This window comes from Myotis nattereri (assembly GCF_964212035.1).
Source record: "Myotis nattereri genome assembly, chromosome: 3".
Taxonomy (NCBI): Eukaryota; Metazoa; Chordata; class Mammalia; order Chiroptera; family Vespertilionidae; genus Myotis; species Myotis nattereri.
This window is the reverse complement of record NC_138077.1, coordinates 71,873,234-71,889,151: the sequence shown is the minus strand read 5'-3', so window position 1 is coordinate 71,889,151 and position 15,918 is coordinate 71,873,234. Positions and strand designations below refer to the sequence as shown.

The 15,918-nt window shown below is 38.7% G+C and overlaps 1 protein-coding gene across 2 annotated transcripts in view; it reads left to right on the top strand.

The window, feature by feature from the left end:
- Nucleotides 1–15,918, top strand: part of BBX (BBX high mobility group box domain containing) — a 291,476-nt gene that overhangs the window by 207,577 nt on the left and 67,981 nt on the right. For both annotated transcript variants that reach the window (XM_081086560.1, XM_081086561.1), the window contains one exon: nucleotides 1,166–1,233. In XM_081086560.1, the coding sequence (XP_080942686.1) occupies nucleotides 1,166–1,233 (68 nt within the window). The remainder of the gene's footprint in view (nucleotides 1–1,165; nucleotides 1,234–15,918) is intronic.

Genomic DNA, 15,918 nt, shown 5'->3' with positions numbered 1-15,918 from the left:
GATATACTCAAGGGCATGCATTTAAACAAGAATTCCACAAAGAAAAAGAAAAGAAACTCCTGAATGTCTTCAGGCAACAGTATGCCTGATCCTCCTTTTGAATTGTAGAGAGATTCCCAAAATTAAAACCTAACTTATTTATTTACTTTTTTAAATGTGTTTCTGTTGATTTTAGAGAGAGAGGAAGAGAGAAGGAGAAAGAGAGAGAAACATTGATTGGTTGACTCCTGTCCAAACAGGTCTTGAACCTGCAACCTGGGTGCATGCCCTGACCGGGAATTGCCACATAGTCACACTGGCCAGGGCTAAAAACTCATTGATTAAAGACCTACGTGTACTATGATAGGCGCTGAGTTAGGCATTTTCACATGTTATTTCATTGCAGTTCTGATATTTAAGACAACCTTAAAGGATATAGGTATCTAATTGTCTGTAATACTTACTTTGTTTAGATATAACCCCAGGTCAGAGATCTGTCAATTTGCTGTTTTTATTTTGTCTTTTTGTTTCTGTTGATTATTGAAGAAATAAAAACAAAGAACTTCAGTAATATAAAAAGGATTCATTTTAAATCTTAAAGCTATTTTCAAGGAAGGGCCCAACTATATCCCTAAGACTTAGTATGTCAAAAAGACATCATTTTTAATTTTAAGTTTTAGAGAAAGATTGTTTGAACAAAGCCTACTAGATTTTGCAGGCCTATTTGTAAAATTTGTCTCTGTTTTCTAGTTCCTCTTATAGCCTCGTTCTTTATTTCAACCCTAATTTTATATGGCATAAATAACAATTTGAGAATAACAATTTCAAACTTCTTAGAAGATAAGCATAGCATTCTTTTGTTTAAAAAAAATCCACCTAAACCCTCCAGGCAGTAAGGAAAGAAGCATCAGATTAAGGAGATAATTCATGTTATAAACAGCTATGGCATTGAAGAATGTATTATGTTGGAATGGTGGGACCACAGTGCTATTTAAAAGGCTGACAAAAGTATGAGTACTAAGTACATATATGCCAGGCATAATGAATTTTGAAAAGTTTTCTATAAAAAGTTATATGTGGTTCTGTTGCATTTTGATTGCTACTCTTTGTGAGTTTCCTTTTTTGACTCTGTGGATTATATGTACTTAATGGTTGTAAATTGATCATTTGTTTGTTTTTGGCTTAGATCCTACTCAAATGGGAGGACTGAGTATGCTGCTTTTAGCTGGAGAACATGCGCTTGGCACATCAGAGGTAAGCCAGTTCCTCATTCTGCTCATGCTGGGGGTTGAGAATACAGACATTTGTATTCTGTTCACGCTGTGAGTTCTGCACTTCCACTGTTTACAGCTCCTGAACAGACTTTACTTTTGTTTTCATTGAGTTCTGTTTGTGCATTGTACTGTGCCTTGAGGGTAACAGAAGTGGTGTGAATGATCACAAGAGCACACAAACACAAGGCAGATGCAGATTTTGAAATTCTGTGAGCCTAGGGATAAGAAACGCGATGTACAGATAACTTGCATTCGCCATAACTATGTCCTGCGTCAGTACAGTGGGTCCTATGATTCATTTAACTCTATTCGTAACATTCCCTACTTTTATCACATTCTCATTTAGGATTGCTAGTGAAAAGATGAGATTTAAAAAAGAGAAAACTGTCTGCTTCTCTGGTTCCTGAATAAATCCACATTTCTGTTTTATAAAATGAGGAGACATGGCATTCCAAGGTTGTTTCATTTTTTAAAATGGAAAATGAAAAGGACCCAGGCCCTATGACCTTGGTCTTTTATTCCTTTGGTCTGCTTTTGCTAAACATTTTTAGGTATGGTTTTGATGGGCAGGTAGTAGCAGTTCACCATGCATAGTTTGCATGTGTGGAATTCTTCTATTTTCCAGAGACCAAATGTATTAACCTGAAGGTCATGTATTTTATCACATTCAGGTACTTGATACGGACATTTTTCAATCCCCAACCAAAGTTGCTATGTTGGGCAAAATAGCAGTCAGCTCAATTTTATTGCAAATATATACTTTTTTTTTTTTACTTTGTAAAAAAAATCATGAGTGTGCCAATTAGATTATAATTGAAGCTTGTTCAAATAGTGATTTTAGAAGATACTATATAAGATCTTTACATCACAAAAGCCTTTTATTATAAACTAGAGGCCCGGTGCACAAAAATTTGTGCACTCGGGTGGGAGGGGGGGTCCCTCAGCCCGGCCTGTGCCCTCTTGCAGTCTGGGACCCCTCAGGAGATAACACCCTGCTGGCTTAGGCCTGCTCCCGGGTGGCAGAGGGCAGGCCCAATCCCTAGGTGCAGCCCCTGGTCGGGCTCAGAGCAGGGCCGACTGGGGTGTTGGGGCGCCGCCCCGTCATGCACAGAGCAGGGCAGACCGGGAGGTTGTGATGCCACCCTCAGTCACACTCAGGATAGGGCCAATTGTGGGGTTGGGGCACCGTCCCCTGTCACACTCAAGGCAGGGTCGATGGGGAGGTTGCGGCGCCACCCCCTGTCACGCACATAGGGCCAATCAGGGGGTTGGGGCGCTGCCCCCTGTCACACACAGAGCAGGGCCGATCAGGGGGTTGGGGCACTGCCACTCTCACACTCAGGGCAGGGCTGATGGGGAGGTTATGGCTCTACCCCATCACACACAGAGCAGGGCCTGTGGGGGAGGGGGGGTGGGGAGCTCCCCCCTATCAGGCACAGAGCAGGGCTGATCAGGGGGTTGGGGCCCCGCACCCTGTCACACACAGAGCCACAGGGCGATCAGGGGGTTTGGGCGCTGCCCCCTGTCATACTGATCCCGGTGCCGGGAGGCATATTACCCTTTTACTATATAGGGTAGAGACCTGGTGCATGGCTGGGGCTGGCTGGTTTGCCCTGAAGGGTGTCCTGGATCTGGGTGGGGGTCCCCACTGGGGTGCCTGGCCAGTCTGGGTGAGGGGCTGAGGGCTGTTTTCAGGCTGGGAGTGACTGAAGTTCCCAACCGCTCCTTTTTTTCTTTTTTCTTTTTTTATTCTGGGCCAGCTTTACCTTGAGGCTTGGCTCCATCTCTTAGGCCTCTGCGGCTGAAAGTAGGTTTCTGGCCTTTGCTTACAATGTTGCGAATCTGCTGGCTGAAGTCCGGCGGTATTTGTTACAATGTTTCTTAAACTGCCCGCTCAGAGGCCTGCAGCCGCAGGCGGGGAAGGTTGGTTTCCTCTGTCACTGAGGCAAGCAAGCCTCATGTTAGTTTCAAGCTGCCTGGCTGCCGGCCTCCATCTTGGCTGACAGTTAATTTGCATATCTCGCTGATTAGCCAATGAAAAGGGTAGCGGTCGTACGCCAATTACCATGTTTCTCTTTTATTAGTGTAGATAGTTTACATTTGGGATCCATAATAGTTGACCAAATGTTCAATTTAACTTATTTTTATTTCATTGAGTTCATTAGAGCAAAAAATATGTAAATTGGTGGACTGTTAGTTATTTACATTGTATTAATCCTTAGCTGAGAAAAGTAAACACGTCACTGTGCACCTTTGCGTACTCATTATTCAACATGTTTGTAATTCCTAGCAGAATAGCTTCTTGAGCATTATTTCACTTTGTAATACATGGCTGCTACCTAATAGCAATCAGACTAACTCTCACCTGGGTATAGACTATTCCAAGCATTTCCGAAAGGTGGTTGTGAATGTTGGAATAATAATACACACTCGAGGTTTCAACACAGTCTGACTCATGACTCCAACAATGCATTGTATTGTGAAAGTCAGCATCATCTTTTCTAACAGGTTAGATTATAATGATTACTTCCCAACAACTATTAGCATTCTTTCTAACTTTCAGGAACAAAGGTAAACTGATAAATATCTGTAGAACTCACAGGTAGATGAAAATGCTAGTCAAACAAAAGAATGCATTTTCCCTTTGCTTAAAAAGTTAGACTCCTGGCTCTTTTTAGTGAGCTTTTCTCCTCCCTACTTTCAAGAACAGCAGAGCTCTGACAAAGCAGTGTTCAACCTTTGATTTCTGATGAAGGGGGAAAACCACTTGGAGAATTCTCAGGCTAAAGAAACAAAGCTAAATGGTTGTAAGAAGTGAGTCAGAAGTGAATCAGATAGAAGAGAAGAGGCTCAGGAAGAAGTTGCCAGCAGTTATGTCTTTAGGGACCACTTCTAAGAACACAACTTTTATACACACTTGCTCTTACAAATGATTTATTTCTTGTTGCATTAGGAAAGGAAGTATTTAACGAAGTGACAAGATAATATGCATTCAGTGCAGTCGTGATGGGGGAAGTGAGGAATGGAAAAACAACAAACTAAGGTTGTTAGGCATAAATAGAAAAAAAAAATTTTTGAACAACTGCTGCTTTTATTAGGAAAAACTCAACAGCCATTTACATCACTTTATTTTTTACTATTTTGGGTGGGGTGTTTGAAATGTTTAACAAAATGAAGTTAGCTTTTGACAATTTAAGTATACTTTGACAATCTAAAATAAAACCAGATTCACTTTGAAAAAAGAATACAGCTTTTTTTTTTGTCATCATTCTCTTATTTTTAAAATCTTTATTGTTGAAAGTGTTACATATGTCCCCCCTTTTTTTCCCATTGACCTCATTATGGCACCCCCCACCCCTACCCCCGCCCCTCCTCCCCAGGCCTCCACCACCCTATTGTCTGTGCCCATGGGTTATGAATATATGCGTAAGAGTTCCTTGGTTGATCTCTTCTCCCCCACCCACTCCCACCTTCCCTCTAAGATTCCACAGTCTGTTTCATGCTCCTATGTCTCTGGATCTATTTTATTCAACAGTTTATTTTGTTCATTAGATTGCACGTATGAGTGAGATCATGTGATACTTGTCTTTCTCTGACTGGCTTATTTCCATTAGCATAATACTCTCCATGTTCCTCTGTACTGTCTCAAAGGGTAAGAGATCCTTCTTTTTTTCTGCTGCATAGTACTCCATAGTATAAATGTACCACAGATTTTTTATCCACTCATCTACTGATGGGCCCTTGGGCTTTTTCGAGATCTTAGCTATTGTAAATTGTTCTGCTATGAAGAAAGGTATGCATACATTCTTTCTGATTGTTGTTTTGAGTTTCTTAGGATATATTCCTAGAAATGGGATTACTGGGTCAAATGGCAGTTCCATATTTAATTTTTTGAGGAAACCCCATACTGTTTTCCACAGTGGCTGCACCAGTCTGCATTCCCACCAACAGTGTACTAGGGTTCCTTTTCTCCACATCCTCCCCAGCACTTGTCATTTGTTGTGTTGATGGTAGCCATTCTGACAGGTGTGAGGTTATGCCTCATTGTCATTTTAATTTGCATCTCTCTGATGATCAGTGACTTTGAGCATTTTTTCATATGTCTGTTGGCCATCTGTTTGTCCACTTTGGAGAAGTGTTTATTTAGGTCCTTCACCCATTTTTTAAGTGGATTGTTTCTCTTCCTTTTTTTAAGTTGTATGAGTTCCTTATATATTTTGGATATTAACCCTTTATCAGATGTATCATTGCCAAGTATGTTCTCCCATGCAGGAGGCACTCTTGTTATATTTCCTTGATGCTTTTTTAGCTGTGCAGAAGCTTTTTATTTTGATGTTATCTCATTTATTTTTGCTTTAGTTTCCTTTGCCCTAGGAGATATATCCACACACATATTGCTACGAGAGTTGCCTGAGATTTTGCTGCTTATGGTTTCTTCTAGAGTTTTTATGGTTTCACATCTTACATGCAAAACTTTTATCCATTTCGAGTTTAATCTTGTGTATGGTGTGAGTTGGTGATCTAATTTTATTTTATTTTTTGGATATATCTGTCCAATTTTCTCAGCACCATTTATTGAAGAGAATCTGTGCTCCAATATATGCTCTTTCCTCCTTTGTCAAATATCAATTGAGTCTAGTGCAGTGATGGCAAACCTATGACACGCGTGTCAGAGGTGACACGCGAACTCATTTTTTTTGGTTCATTTTTCTTTGTTAAGCGGCATTTAAATATATAAAATAAATATCAAAAATATAAATCTTTGTTTTACTATGGTTGCAAATATCAAAAAATTCCTATATGTGACACGGCACCAGAGTTAAGTTAGGGTTTTTCAAAATGCTGACACGCCGAGCTCAAAAGGTTCTCCATCACTGCTCTAGTGGCTTGGATCGATTACTGGGGTCTCTGTTCTGTTCCATTGGTCTATATGTCTGTTCTTGTGCCAGTACCAGGCTGTTCTGAGTACAGTGGCTTTGTGGTATAACTTGATATCTGGTATAGCGATTCCTCCAACTTGGTTCTTCTTTCTCAAGATTGCTGCAGCCATTTGGGGTCCTTTTTGATTCCATATAAATTTTTGGAGTGTTTGTTCTAGATCTGTGAGATATGCCATTGGTATTTTAATAATGATTACATTGAATCTATAGATTGCTTTGGGATGAATGGGCATTTTAATTATGTTAATTCTACAAATCATGAACATAATATATTCTTCCACTTGTATATATCTTCCTCTATCTCTTCTTTTCAATGTCCTATAGTTTTCCAAATACAAGTCTTTTTCTTTATTGGTTAAATTTATTCCTTTTTATCTTAATTTTTTTGTAGCTATGGTAAATGGAATTGATTTTTTAGTCTCTCTTTTTGAGAATTCGTAAGATGGTATATAAAAATGCCATCAATTTCTGGGTGTTAATTTTCTATCCTGTTACATTGCCGACCTATTTTATTAAATCTCATAGTTTTTTGTGGAGTCTTTAGGGTTTTCTTTGTATAATATCATGTCATCTGCGAATAATGAGATTTTTACTTCCTCCTTTCCAATTTGTATGCCTTTTATGTTTTCTTCTTGTCTGATCGCTATGGCTAGCACTTCCAGTACTAAGTTGAATAAGAGTGGTGAAAGAGATATATTTCTAGAAGTGGGATCATTGGGTTAAATGGGAGTTCCATCTTTAGTTTATTGAGGAAACTCTATACTGTTTTCCATAGTGGCTGCACCAGTCTGCATTCCCACCAGCAGTGCACGAGGGTTCCTTTTTCTCTGCATCCTCGCCAGCACTTGTCATTTGTTGATTTGTTGATGATAGCCATTCTGACAGGTGTGAGCTGATACCTCATTATTGTTTTGATTTGCATCTCTGGGATGATTAGTGACTTTGAGCATGTTTTCATATGTCTCTTGGTCTTCTGTATGTCCTTTTTCGAAAAGTGTCTATTTAGGTCCGTTGCCCATTTTTTTATTGGATTGTTTATATCCCTTTTGTTAAGTTGTATGAGTTGTATGGAGATTAAACCTTTATCAGAGATAAAATTGGCAAATATGTTCTCCCATGCAGTGGGCTTTCTTATTGTTTTGTTGATGGTTTCTTTTGCTGTGCAGAAGCTTTTTATTTTGATGTAGTCCCATTTGTTTATTTTCTCTTTAGTTTCCATTGCTCTAGTATCCCAAGGAACTAGAAACACCAATCAGAAAGGATATATGCACCCTCATGTTCATAGCAGCACAATTTACAATAGCTAAGACTTGGAAACAGCCTAAGTGTGCCCATCAGCAGATGAGTGGATTGGAAAACTGTGGTACATCTACACAATGGAATACTGTGCTGCTGTAAAAGGAAGGAACTCCTGCCATTTGCAACAGCATGGAGAGACATGGAGAGCATTATGCTAAGTGAAATAAGTCAGTCAGAGAAAGATAAATATCACGTGATTTCACTCATTTGTGGAAGATAATGCACAACATAAACTGATGAACAAAAACAGATCCAGAGACAAAGAAGCATCAATCAGATTGTCAAACCTCAAAGAGAAGACAGGGGAGGGTGGGGGGAGGGCAGAAAGATCAACCAAAAGACTTGTATGCATGCATATAAGCATAACCAATGGACACAGACACTAGGGGGGTGAGGGCAGGAGTGGGGGTTGGGTGGGGGCAATGGGGGAATAAGGACACATATGTAAAACCTTAATCAATAAAGAAAAAAAAAAGAGTGGTGAAAACAGACAACCCTGTCTTGTTCCTGCTCTTGGGGAAATGGTTTTAGTTTTTGTCCCTTGAGTATGATGTTGGCTGTAGGTTTGTTTTATATGGACTTTATTATGTTGAGAGATGATCCCTCTATTCCCAGTTTGCTGAGAGTTTTTATCCAAAAAGAGTGTTGTATTTTGTCGAATGCTTTTTGTACATCTATTGATATGATCATGTGATTTTTGTCTTTCAATTTGTTTATGTGATGTATTACTTTTAAGAATACAGCTTTTTAAAGCTTTATTCTTTTAAAGCTTTTTCTTCATAATGCCCATTTCTCATCTCAGAAATATAGGTCATTATTGAAAATAATCTTGAGATACTGAAGCAATAAAGCAGTGAAAGTTCTATAGAATAATGCTGTCTCTAAATATAGTTTGAGAGTTCATGTCATATAGTCATTAGCAGACTTTATTTAGCACCTGATTTTCTGTTCAGTATCTTATTCCCAATATGGAGAAATGGTCATATAACTTTAGGGGCTTATATATATCTGGGCAGATGATGAAACTAAAACAAATATAGTAAATAGGTATTTGAATATCCTGAGAGAAAATTAGCAGAATAATGATTTAAGAAGAGAGATACAGAAAATTTAGACTTCTGACACTTGAAATGGATAATTATTGTAAAATTTGTGTTTGCTGTTAGGTAGGACCAGTCTAATAAAATGACATTTACAAAAATTCTGCCACAGAGAAAGAGCCTGTGTCCCGAGCCCTAAATACATAGAAAAGGTCTTCAAAGGTCTATTTTTTAAAATATGGAATTTTAATATAGACAATAGTTTTTCTTTTTTAATTCTAAAAGGTAGAGTCTAGCTGTAACTGAAATAATAAAATTCCAGATTAAAAGTTTCTTTGGCCTATTCTGTTTCCTAGATCTACCTGAAGTATTTTTAGAGTTTTTAGACAGAAATAATAGGTTTTTGAGCTATCAGTGGATATATAATAACAAACAAAACATTTGCATTTTCTCTTTTTCCTCAGTCTTCTGATTGACTCTGGAGGTGCCATATCTGTTGCATTATTAAGTCAACATTTTTATATGCTACTATTAATGAATCAGGCTTGCTTCTGTAGTTTCTATTGTGGTAGCAGTGTTTTTTGAATAATAAAAGGGATGAAATTTGCATTTAAGTTTATTTTGGATTGTTCATTTTTGAAGTAATTTTTAGAGAGAGAGAGATTTGTCGTTCCATGTATTTATGCATTCACTGATTGATTCTTTTATGTGCCCTGACTGGGGATCAAACCCACAACCTTGATGTATCAGAAGGCCTCTCTAACCAACTGAGTTACCTTGTCAGGGCAGATCTTTTATTTCTTACATAAATGAGTAGTCCTATAATTTCCTTTATATCCAGAGTACATTGAAATGCATTAATTATTTGGGATAAATTTTAAAAAGCAATGTTTGTCACTAATGAATTATGGGTTAAAGAAGCAAAATAAAGTCATTGAGCAAGGCTGGCACAAAGGAGTGACCCCTGTCTCAAAATGGCAGAGTAAGCCTGTGTCCCGAGAGCTGGGGAGATGCAGTGTAAGCATAGACGTCTCATCAGTAAGTAACCTCGGATAATGAAGGAGATGGAAAGGGGTGTTTCCAATGAATAGCAGATTTTAGCAAACCTATTTAAATCAGAAATCAAATGGAAGTTGTTCAATCAGTGAGATATGATGTAAGTGCCAGAAGAAAATAGGCTAGCCGAGGGCCACAGAGAGCCTTTCTGAATGCCCAGAGATTTAAGTGAACATACACGCTTTTTTTTTTTTTTTTAATTTAAAGGAACAAGAAAGAAAAAGTTGAACAATGTTCACATCAAACTCTGGGAAGAGCTAAAGGGAAGGCTGTTGCATTAAGAGAATTTAGCCCTTACATTTCATATCACGTAGTTACTAGTATTTACAGATGAAAATGCAATAAAGTATAAGTATTTGCCCTAGAGGTAATCTGTAGGACTAAAAGTCTTCTATACTGTTATATTTATTGCTTACTTTAATAAAATGTAAAGCTAAGTTAAAATTTAAAAATAAAGTCAGGGAGTATGTAATTGAGAGAGTATGGGGAGATTATTCAGTGCATAATGTATTGAATAGGTTGGGTTAATTTTGGAAAGGACAACATCCAGTACTGAACCTAAGAAAGGATGTTTTGGGGAATTGTCGAAAATAAGAAAAATTAGGCAGAATAATCATAACTTAGTTGAATGACTGAAGGCAAACTTTCAAATGTATAAGAAGTGCATTAGACGGTGGGTCTGTGATATTAGAATGCCTAGTTCTTTTGTTGGAATCAAGAGATATGACAATAAAGTTATGATCAACTTTTTTTCTTTGCTTCCCATGCTGTAAAATAGAGCTAGCAATAATACTCTCTTGCCTGTAACTCCCAAGACATCTATGAAGATTAATTAAATAAAACCTGTAAGGCATTTTTAACTCTCTTGGCAAGCATTCTTGGAGGTATCTAGTTCTGTTACCATAAGTTATTCTTGGCATTTCCTATTTAACTTGAAAGCATAAATTATATCAGGCTTACTCCTGCAGGCTACAGTATGCTTTACTAGCAGTGCACGTGCGTGCACACACACACAGTTTCTGTTTAGTGAAAACTTGTAGGAAAGTACAGTTGTAATTTACTCTGTTTATCACCTGGTGCTCAATAAAAAGTTGAGGAGACAACTTTTTATTACCTGGAAGAAGCCAATATAGGAAGTACAACTGTAGTAGAGTGTCTGAGTTAGGATCAAAGTTAGTGGAGAAAATGCTAGCTGATAATGGCACACCTCCATTAAGGAACTTTAAAGGTCTGTATAAGAAATGAACAGTGTAGGAACCCACTCTGTGCCATCTTTTTACACATTCATTCATACAACAGGTATTCATAGAATACTTTCTGTGTTCCAGGCACATCAGGAAAAAAAACAGAAACATGTCTCTATGGTGTCATAAGATCAGGTGTTTAGAGTTAGAAACTCTTCACATGATACTTCTGGCTTCAGAGGGAATCACTTTGGCTTTCATTTGTTGATCACCATCTGCGTATTTAAAACCAAAACATTTCTATATGACAGAAATTTGAAAATAATAAATTCTGTTTTATGTTTATGTTTGTAATATTAATCTCTTATCTCCTCCAGGAAACCCTTCCTGCTTGTTTTGAGCCAAATTTGATTTCTTCTCTAACTAATACCTCATAGCTGTTACTGTCAGCATTATAATATACATTATAGCACTTGATTATATAGGGTAGGCAAAAGTAGTTTTACAGTTGTGAGTATGTGTGTTTATTCTTATATTATTACTTATTATTTTATTATTGTAACCACATTTTTTCCCACCCCTATAATTAATTGTGTCCTTTATTATAAACTCTATAAGGAAAGTATTACAATGTTCTCATTGTATACTGTGTGTAAGTCTTCACTCAGCTGGAAGACTTGAAGCAACTTGAGATAAGAAATGATAGGATTGAAGCTGCTGGGCTCCCCACTTGCTTGCAGTGTGGTTAGTTATGACAACTAACATTTATTGAGCACTTCCTTCATTCCAGGCATTGCTCTTAAGTGCATTACATGAGAGTAACTCTTGATTTCCATAAAACTTTATGAGTTAAGTCTTATTTTCCTTATAAGTAAACTAGAGGCCTGGTGCACAAATTTGTGCACTCAGGTGGGGGAGAGGGTGGTCCTTCTGCCCGGCCTGTACCCTCTCACAGTCCTGGAGCTGGCGGGGGTTGTCCTTAGTGCTGCTGCAGAGGCAGGAGAGGCTCCCACCACCACCACTGCGCTTGCCAGCTGTGAGCCCGGCTTCTGGTGCACTGACCACCAGGGAGCAGCTCCTGCATTGAGCATCTGCCCCCATGGTGGTCAGTGCACATTATAGCGACCAGTTCCCCATTCGGTCAGTTTGCATATTAGCCTTTTATTATATAGGATATTAAACTATTAGGTGCAAAAGAGGAGGCAGATAAGGGTTAAATAACCTGCTCAAGAGTATACAGCTATGAAATGACAACAGAACCAGGATTTGAACCCAGGAGCAGGAGAACTAGCATCAGTCTTTGAGTAGCACACAGGTCCTTTGTGATTCAGCCCACCTGACCTCAGTTCAGGCCAGTTCTCTCGTGGAGTCCTGTTTCTGGGCCCTGGCCCTGTGCTAATAAGCATTTACATGGATAATCTCATTTCAGCCTCCCATAAGTCCTGTGAGGTTGGTTTATTATTATTATTATCGTGTCATAAAGCAAGAAAGTCATAATACTAAAACTTAAACCCACATGTTTTCCACTAAATGGTGAGATAGGTGAAATCTGAAATAAAGAAAAGGTAGTTATACCAGTACTTGTTAAATTACATCCATATTTTAAATACTGTGTTAAATTTAAAACAAATATGTATTAAATAAAATTGAAAGTTTTCATATTTATTATAATTTCTGACATCAGTGAAGTAGGGAAGATAATTTTCCTACCTGTTGGTAGATTTGAGCTAGTTTAATATGTGTCTTTCTTAGGCTGCTTTTAGGATGCTAAAATCTATTGAATTCCACGCCCCCCCCCCCCCCCCCCGCCAACTCTTAACCCACACAATCAAAGCTATTATTCCTTTCTCATAGTTTTACAGCTTCTGAACATATTTTCTGAGGAAATATACCATATTTAACGTTTACATTACATAGCAAATGGGCTCTTTGAATTCTCTCTTTCCCCAGGTAGAGACCTCCATGTTTTACATCACTGTTCACTGGCCGTTTTAGCTGGAGCTGCCCATCCAGCCCAGCCTCTTCCATCTGTCAGCACTGAGGCTCAAAGCCCAGAGAATCAGGTCATCTTATCCAACTTGGATTGACAAGCATCTATTCTCAATGAGTTCCCAGGGTGTAGTGCTCAAAACAGCGATGAATTTGTATGAGCTCCTCAGTCTCCCAGAGGTGGTGGAAAGGGCAGTAGCTTGTTTGTGGAAGTCGCTTGGAGCCTGTCCCGGAATTCCATACTAGTGCTCTGCCGCACAGCGTATAATAATAGGAGAACTCTACTCATGGTATGAAGGTGAAACCAGGGACCTACTCTTCCTCTCCCCCAGGTGTTTGGCGAGTGCTCTGGTTGGGGAGTGCTCAGTCTCTGCAGTGTTACTTGGTTATGCTCTCCAGGAGAGCCCAGTGCTCTTCTCTGCTGCAGCTCAGGCCTGGGTCGGCCAGCCAAGTACAGTGCTTTAGGACTCTGTAACCTGATTTAGGTTTAATCAAGAGTGTCTTCATCTTAGTCTTTAAAAACATTTTGAAGGACTAACTTGGGTGTAATATGCTTACATTTAATTCACCTGTGTTAAAGATCAAGTCTATTTGAGAACTTCATTTAACATCTCATTAAATGCAAATGAAAGATCACTCAGGTACTGTCACAGCAGGGTACCTGGCAAAAGCCACTGTTGTATGAAAGGCTAGATCAGACTGAACGAGGGTGAGAATCAGATCACTGGATGGTGGAGTCACACAGGATTACACTTGAACTTTGAAATGGAACCCTCTACCCCCAAAACCTTCTCCTACTACAGTAGACAACCACACACACCAGCCCTGCTTAATCTTTCTTCCTTCTCTCAGTTCCCTGGTTGAGTGAAAGGTTTTAACCTACCTTAGAAATACTGGCATGATCTGACCTCTCTTCCTCAGCCCTGACATCCTTCCAGACAATTACTGAGGCTTCGAAAATACCATCTCTGATTTAATTGGGGCCCCACATCTCAGCTGGTTTATTTCCTTAGCCTTCTAATTGGTCTTCAGTCACTCCCCGGCCAAGGTCATCTTGCACTCCACTGACAGAATTATCAAGCTGCACGTCTCATTATGCAGCTCCTCTGACTGGAAACCTTGGCTGGCTCCCCATTACCTTCAGCTTACTTTTCAAACTTAACATAGAATTCAAATTCCCCTCAGCTCATTCATCTCCCATTACATTTTCAGACATCTTAACCTTCGGCCACATGGGGAAAGTCACTGGTTTTCACACATACAGGGCACTTGCCTCCATACTCTTCCTCCTGCTGTTGCCACATCTTTTCTGCAATTCTGGTGTTCCTTCTAGATATATCTCAGATGTTAACTTACTTTCTTCCACCATCCCTAGAAAGCATGGAGACTGCCTCTTTGTCTTCCCACAAGCCTTGTAATATTCCACCATTATGCACTTACATTCTTACTGGTATGTGTGTAGCTTTCCCCTGTATTTGAATAGTGATCATTGTAAGGACCAAACACATTCCCTTAGTCTTAATTTTATTCCTCAGCATAAAAAACATAAGTGTAGAATGTAAGTTTCTTGAATTCAGCAATCTTAATAGGTGTTTATTGGACATATAATAGGTGTTTATTGAACATTTGTTGAATGAGTGGGTACTCAATAAATATTTTAATTAACCAAGGGCAGGAATGTGTAGTTCAGATAAAAGTGCACTTACCCTTTTGTTGCTTGTGTGTTCATCACAGTCTAGCTGAGGGTAGCTGTAGTCTTGTACCGTGTGAAGTAGGAGCAGATCTTGCTAATACTTCACTTTCCAAAGCACTTACAGTACATCTGACTGGTGTGATCTTGTTTTATATCAGGGGCCTGGGTCATGTTCCTATGTCTACAGTTTTCAAGATCTAAACTGCACCTATGGGGGGAAAAATACTATTTCATCATAACCATCCCTCTTTCTTGGTTATTGTGAATTATAGCTAAATCAAAGGAAAGATTGGATGTAAAGGAAGTTGAATATGTGGTTAACTTTGCTTTTGAAATCACGTTAGCTGTTTTCTTTCTTGGGTGCATAGCTACACCTAGTGGCCTTATGGATTATTTCAGAGACTATTTCTAGAAACAGCCCTTTGGTGTGTTTTTTCTTCCTTTATTTAACCTCCACTTATTCAGTGTCTTTTCTTTCCTCTTAATTAACAAATATTTTAGACTCTTTATATTCAGTTATATTTGGAGAGTAAGCTGATGCAAGCATAGGAATGGATATTGAGGAATTGATGTTTATCCATAACAAGTAATTTAGAGCACTGTAAATACAAAGCACAAGGCAACAAGTCAGAGAACCTGGGATTCTCTAATGACATTGTTAAATAGGAGTCCTTTGTGGGCAATACCTTCTTCATTCGATGTGGATCGTAATCTCAGATTTTTTTTTCTAAATGTGTGTGTATATATCCTGCATGCACAGATATTCACACTTGTATTAGATTCCTTACTTATCAACCACTCAAGAATGAATTCTACATATATACATCTCCCATGCCATTGAACCATTTTTACATTTTGAGATTTTAGATGGAAATATGTCTAGTATGTGTCACATGAATTTCTGCCTTTTAATAAGGGATATATTTTATAATTATTCTTATCCTGACAACTTAGAATCATAGTTATAAATATTAATTATTGCAGTGAACTCATGCCTTCAGGAGAAACTTCGGGGCCATTTGCTCTACTTTAATTTCTTTTAGATAGACCACAATGCTTTGTAAGCATTTGTGTCTGTTGTTTTTGGCTTTTCTCTCTTCTCCCTGTGTCTGCTTGCTGCTGGCACTGTGTTTTGTATTTTTCCCCTCCTTCTTCCCTTTTCTTATCCTCACTCTTCTGAGTTTTGGCCCAGCTGATTTTTTTGCTTCTATTCTGCTATGGACTAGACCAGGGGTGGGCAAACTTTTTGACTCGAGGGCCACAATGGGTTCTTAAACTGGACCAGAGGGCCGGAACAAAAGCATGGATGGAGTGTTTGTGTGAACTAATATAAATTCAAAGTAAACATCATTACATAAAAGCGTACGGTCTTTTTTCTTTTTTTGTTTTATTCATTTCAAACGGGCCGGATCTGGCCCGCGGGCTGTAGTTTGCCCACGGCTGGAGAGAGTCAGATAATCACAT